Source organism: Fukomys damarensis, unplaced genomic scaffold (genome assembly GCF_012274545.1).
Source record: "Fukomys damarensis isolate Sample0158 unplaced genomic scaffold, DMR_v1.0_HiC HiC_scaffold_35, whole genome shotgun sequence".
Taxonomy (NCBI): Eukaryota; Metazoa; Chordata; class Mammalia; order Rodentia; family Bathyergidae; genus Fukomys; species Fukomys damarensis.
In genome coordinates, this window is record NW_022900947.1 from 27,346,334 (window position 1) to 27,352,333 (window position 6,000).

Here is a 6,000-nt window from a genome sequence, read left to right on the forward strand (position 1 = left end):
AAGGAATTACCCATGAAGAGCAAGAGTTTTCTATCCCCCTCAGATTGCAGATAAGGTACTGAAGCTTTTTATTTCCTCAGTATAATCTTTTCATAGGGGACAAACAATTTGGGAAACGGCCAATAAATTTGTTAGTAAAAAAAAAATCTTTTTTTTAAGCAAAGCATTTACTGGCACATTTTAGATATACACAATGATAACATCCATCACAGGGAATTTGCACATGTACATGATATATCTTGCACCTTTATCTCACTCCCCTCCCTGTTCAACCCTTCTCCCCCTTATTTACAAAAGCTTTGCTTCCATTTTTTCCTTCCACTCTTCTTTTTCCTGTCCCTTCTTTCCTTTCTCCCTCACCACTCCCTTGTTTCCCTTCTCATTTGAATATCTCTTCTCATTTCCCCACATCTATTGTACATTTTGGTGGTTATTTCCACTTTCGATTTCTCACACCACAGAAACAATGTGCTATTTAAAACATGTGTGTCCGATTTAAAAAGATACTTTTTGTCAGGGATTTAAGATTCAAGCTTAATTTCAACAAGGTGAATGCTAATGCAACACCTCTGTCAGAAAGAGAGATATTAATTTCCACAGGAAAGTCTCCCCACAGGACAGCACTATCAGGAGCTCTGAGGCAGGAGCACTGTGCCAGCGTGGCAACTCACTCCACTAAAGCAGTCTTAGAGTTGGGGCACTGGCTGGGAAACCCGTCCCTGACACAAACACTGCACACTCTAAATTCTCACCTGGGGCTACTGGACTGTACATGGTCTGACTCCCGGTCATTCGTTAGGTTCTCACCTTTATTGCAGTTTGACCACTGGTTTTTTCATTTTCGTGGTTCTCTGTCCAACCTGAGCCTGGCATCTTCTCTCTTCCAGAAATTGACTTTTCATCTTCAATAAAATAACTCCAATATCCAATTTGGCTTTAACCCCTATTCTCCGTCTCATACTTCAGTATCTCCTGACATTACCTACCTCAGGGCCTTTTCATTCCTTCTAGTTTGAAAATCATTTCATCTAAAAGTGCCAGTTAAAATTTTATCTATATTTCAAAGGCCAAGTCAGTGGCTAAATAAACCTTTTGGAGGTCTTTGAAGAAATGCTTTCTCAACTTCCTGTCTTCTCAAGACTCTGTACTCTGTACCCCTTTCTGTACCAATTATTCGACTTTGGATTTGGCTTTATATACATTATATATAAATATGTGTATCTTTATTTTCTGCCCTAAATGAAAATCCAAAAGGGCAAAGAAAACATCCTGCTCCTCTCTGTATGCCTTGGAGTGCTAAGCTAACCTCACAGGTTCAGCTCCTGCCATCCTAGGCTCAAGTTCCCATAACAGTTTTGTCCATGGTTGGTGAGCTACGTCAAGCAATAAATCACTATAAAAGTCATATCTTTGATACAAACGTCCATGGAGATTTCAAGCTGCACATCTCCTAGAATGATACATTCTATCATATTCTCTCTCGTTTTTTTTTGTTTTTTTTTTTTACAGGAAATGTCATGTCACAATTCTTTCTCCAAGTTACATATTTGGGAAATGCCAGAATAAATTATAACAGTCTTTAATATTTGCATCTACACAGATCCGAAAAGCTTGAGCTTATTTATTAAAGAAGGGTAAGGGTATTTTTTTTACCCTCAAGACCTAGAAAGCCATTTTTAAAAACAAGTACCATTTTTTAAGTTTTCATATGCTTTGGCCTGTTTCACAATGGTAACACTCAATTTCAACACTTTATGAAACTTCTTTCATATGATTTTTTGAAGCAAATAGTCTTAGGCTATAACTAGGTTATTCAAATATTTAAATATGTTTTCATATTTTAAGTTTAACTAGAAATGTTTTAATAGTTCTTTTGCTGCACGATGTTACACAATTATTCTTAACTAAATTGTGGGTAATTTTTTAAAACTATGCATAAATTCAGAACTGGCATTTCCATTTCAAAAGCAAATAGACACTCAAACCATTTTATGCTAAAGTAAGTTCATATTATGCACAGTATTATTTTGTTTACTGTCATGACAGAGAACAGTTTCAAACACTCCTAGTTTATACTAAGGTATAACTTTAAAAAAAAACTGTTTTCTAATAATTCATGTACATGACTTTAAGGGACAAACACAATCATGAAAAAATTACCAAGAAGAGCTCACTGCTCTGTTAATATGTACCAGTACTTCAAATAGCAACTGCAGATTCTCATCCATTAATACAGTATGGAGTTCAGCAGTTCTGAACTCTAAAATATTGCTTTCAGAAAAATCAAAATAAAAAACAACATCCAAGACTAATGCTTTTAGTGACTCTCTCAATAATACACTAAGCATCTACCCTGTGCTAGGCAATTTTCTGCTAAGAATATCACAGTAAGCAAAAGCAATGTAGACCACTGTGCCTATGGAGTTTACATAAAACAAATATCTTCCAGCATATGAGGCTTCATGAAGAAAATTAAGGAATCAAGGAAGAACAGGGAAGAGGGGCAGTTGTAATGTTAAATTCTTTTTTGCTTAAATATAAAAGCAAAAACTTGAGAAATATGAGGTCTAAACCTCTGGGAGAACTTCAGGTAAAGAGAAAGAGTGTTATTTTTATATTTAAGGGAATAATAGAAAGTAATTTCCCCATTTTGTGATAAGATCATATTCTTCTACTGAGGGACCACAGGAGATGGAGTACACTAGTTATGAGATTTTAGCCACCATATAATCTGGTTTATGCTTTTATGGGCCATGGGCTAAACCTGGCCCACCACAGTTTACAAATAAAGAGCTACTGGAATACAGCATCATCCGGTGGTTTATATGTTGTGTTTCTGGCTATACTGAATAGTTGCACAAGAAAGCATGGTAAAGGTTAAAATATTTACTATTTGACCCTTTACAGAAAATCTCTGTTGTATGGAATTCACATACCATTTCAGCCCGAAATCCCTGCACCAGTCATGTAATGTAGCCAGTAGTTAAAGCTTCTGCCCAAGGAATGGGCAGGCATCAGTTTGTCTAATTAAGGAGCATCTTACACACCCCTAAAACACCCTCCTGAGTCTAACAAGAAAGAACAAATCTCAGATTCTACATAGAATCTAATAAATACATACTTTATGGCCAACTACAGGTGTTTAAGTCACAGCAACAGTCATGTAAAAGTGTTTTTAAAGTTCTTCATGGAAAAAATCCTTTCTTACTATGCTATCTCCATTCATACTTCTACCAAGGAAAAAAAAATTTTAAGCCAAAGATCCTTAATCTCTTCCCTTAAAACATAAAAACTATGAATTTAAAGACCTTCTAACATCTAACATTAGGCAGGTTCAGAAAGAAAGGGTAATCAAATTTTGATAAAAGGCTAAAAAAATATCTAATTGTTCCAAAGGTGGCCAAAATTGGTCAAGCGCTGTCAATGTGTCTTCACATAAAAACCCGTTAAGTATGATACACCAAAGATCTACCAAGGAAATGCCAGCTACTGCACACTTTGCACGCAGTCTGCTAATTCTTCCTTTGAGAAAGCACTTGGGATTCCTGAAACACGTAAATTTTACAGAAATGAAAATTTCAGAATATTCAAGCTGTTTTATTCCACAAATGTGTACACTTGAATTCTGAGTTTTGCTTTTGACATTTAAATATGCATTTACCAATTATACTGATGAGTGATAAAAATGAAAAATACACAGTAGACTACCTTGTCATCATAATGTAACCAAATGGAGTGACACAAGATAAATGACATTAAGAATACTACTTCAAAAATCTAATTTTTTAAAAGATGCAATGGTATAAATATATAGACCATGTAATTGTTAACCACAAAATTATAGGTTGCATTCACTTTTTTTCTCGGTTTGTTTTTTGAGACAAGATCTCACTATGTAGTCAAGGCATGCCTTGAACTTGTTATGTAGCTTAGGCTGGCCTCAGGATCCTCCTGCCTCTGCCTCCTAAGTGTTGAGACTACAAGCATGTGCCATGTCTAGACTTGTTTTTGCTTTTTACAGAAACATAATCCCAACCAGGCATGGTGGTGTGTACCTATAATCTTAGCACTCTGGGAAGTTAAGGCAGGGAGATCAAGTTTGAGCTCTACTTGGGAACTTAGAGATTTAGCAAGCCCCTGCCTCAAAAAAGAAAAACAGAAAGGCTGGAAATGTAGCTCAATGTAAAGACCTTGGATGCAATTCCTAATCCTGAAGCAAAAGAAAAAAAAAAAAAGTAATTCCTGTTCCTACCAGTCATCACGAACTTCTTTTAATATTTTCTTCCTAGTAAAACTATTTTAAATTGAACCAAAAATACATTTTCATAGTACAGTATACAAAGCCAGAATTAGCTCACAGCATTAGGTACATAAACATGAGAGTTTGAAAGTTTGAATCCAAAATAATTAATGTATCAGGAACATTTCAAGTAAGTACCCCCCCAACAAATAAAAAAATCAGGATGCCAGAAAACAATTGTAATTTTTTTAAAAATCCCTCTCCAAAGATTTTTTAGTTTTTTAAAATGCTTATGAGACAGAAGTTTCTCTATTCATCTGAAATGCTGTATCTGTTTTAAAGTATAATATTCACACAACTCAAATTTTCTGAGCAACATACAAGAATCAGAACAATATATCAATAAAAGAGAAGACCTAAATGTAACAATGATGTCCTTTTCCCTAAGTACAAGAAGCCTTGTATTCTCAAACAGACCACTGCTATGATATGAGCAAAATCCAAACTGTGGTCTGAGAAATACTAACTCAGGCTGTGTTGTTTTCCTTTGCTACAAAGTGGGACACAGGAGAGTGTATTTTGATGTGGAGTATGTAACTAACATTAAGCATCTAGGTGTATGGGAATGACATTAGGCTCCACGTTGTTACTCAGAACCTTGAAGCCAGGCTGCGCTGCACTGATCCCTAATGTCTAAGGACTACATCTGTAAAAGTACCCCGCAAATCCAAAAAAAAAAACTATGTGCATGTGGACAGTGTTGAGAGGAATAGGGAAATGAAGTTTAGAAATGAATAAACTTGAATTATCAATACATGCTACTTATGAAATAAAACAAATGAATACATGCATACCCTTGAGGAGAGAGCTTGTCCAACCATCCTGATTTAACCTTCATGGTAGAAGAGCCATAGAAACAGGCATAGGGAGAGATGGCATTTGAGGAAACAGCTGATGAGTCTGCATTTCCACTTGTTGAGCTTAAAGGATAACTGTGTCTATTAACAGGGTCCAAATTTAGTGCTTTCTGAGTTCTAGACTTAGGTGCTTTTGAATTTTTTCTTCTTAAACTCTGAAAGCATTCTTCTACTGTTGAGTATTCTGATTCAGAAGCAGAGTCTTGCAAGAGATTGTTTTTGTCTTCTCGAGGTATCCAAATGTCTTCTACTTTGTCTTCACTTATTTTCTCCTTTCTATTATCATATATGCTAAATGGAAAGGAATAGTATTAAAATTTTAAAGTACGATATGCGATTTAACCTATCAGTTAATTCTTTTTAACTTATAAACAACCAATTGGAGAAATTTAAAGCCAGAAAAATCTTCGAATTCAATTATTCCATCGGATAATTTATAAAGCTTTTTCAGAAAAATTAAGCAGAAAACCTTTATTATCAAAAGAAATATTTAACATTACTGGAAGTACTTTCTCATGCATTATTTTATCTGATTGTTTTAAGAAGTTGGGTATAGCGGGATAGGATACAGGTGACCATATTCTTTGCTTCCCAATTTAAACTTCAACAGCTATGAATTAAGTGGTCAGTACAACCTCTACTCTCTGGGAAACATCATGAATCACTAACTCCATCTGCTTAGAGATCTTATTTCAAACTTGTTATCCCCTTTCTACTTTGCTTTAGTCCAAGGACCACATGTTCTACCATAATGTAATAAAACACAGTGTACATCTGACTAGTCAGAGCTTCGTGAGCATGTTGCAACCCTAATGAAAACAAACACTGCACCACTACCACCAC

At 35.3% G+C, this 6,000-nt stretch overlaps 1 protein-coding gene across 5 annotated transcripts in view; it reads right to left on the bottom strand.

Annotated features, from left to right (window-relative positions):
* Arap2 (ArfGAP with RhoGAP domain, ankyrin repeat and PH domain 2) overlaps positions 1-6,000 on the bottom strand; it is a 179,444-nt gene that overhangs the window by 141,373 nt on the left and 32,071 nt on the right. For all 5 annotated transcript variants that reach the window (XM_010613702.3, XM_010613703.2, XM_010613701.3 and 2 more), the window contains one exon: positions 5,095-5,448. In XM_010613702.3, the coding sequence (XP_010612004.1) occupies positions 5,095-5,448 (354 nt within the window). The remainder of the gene's footprint in view (positions 1-5,094; positions 5,449-6,000) is intronic.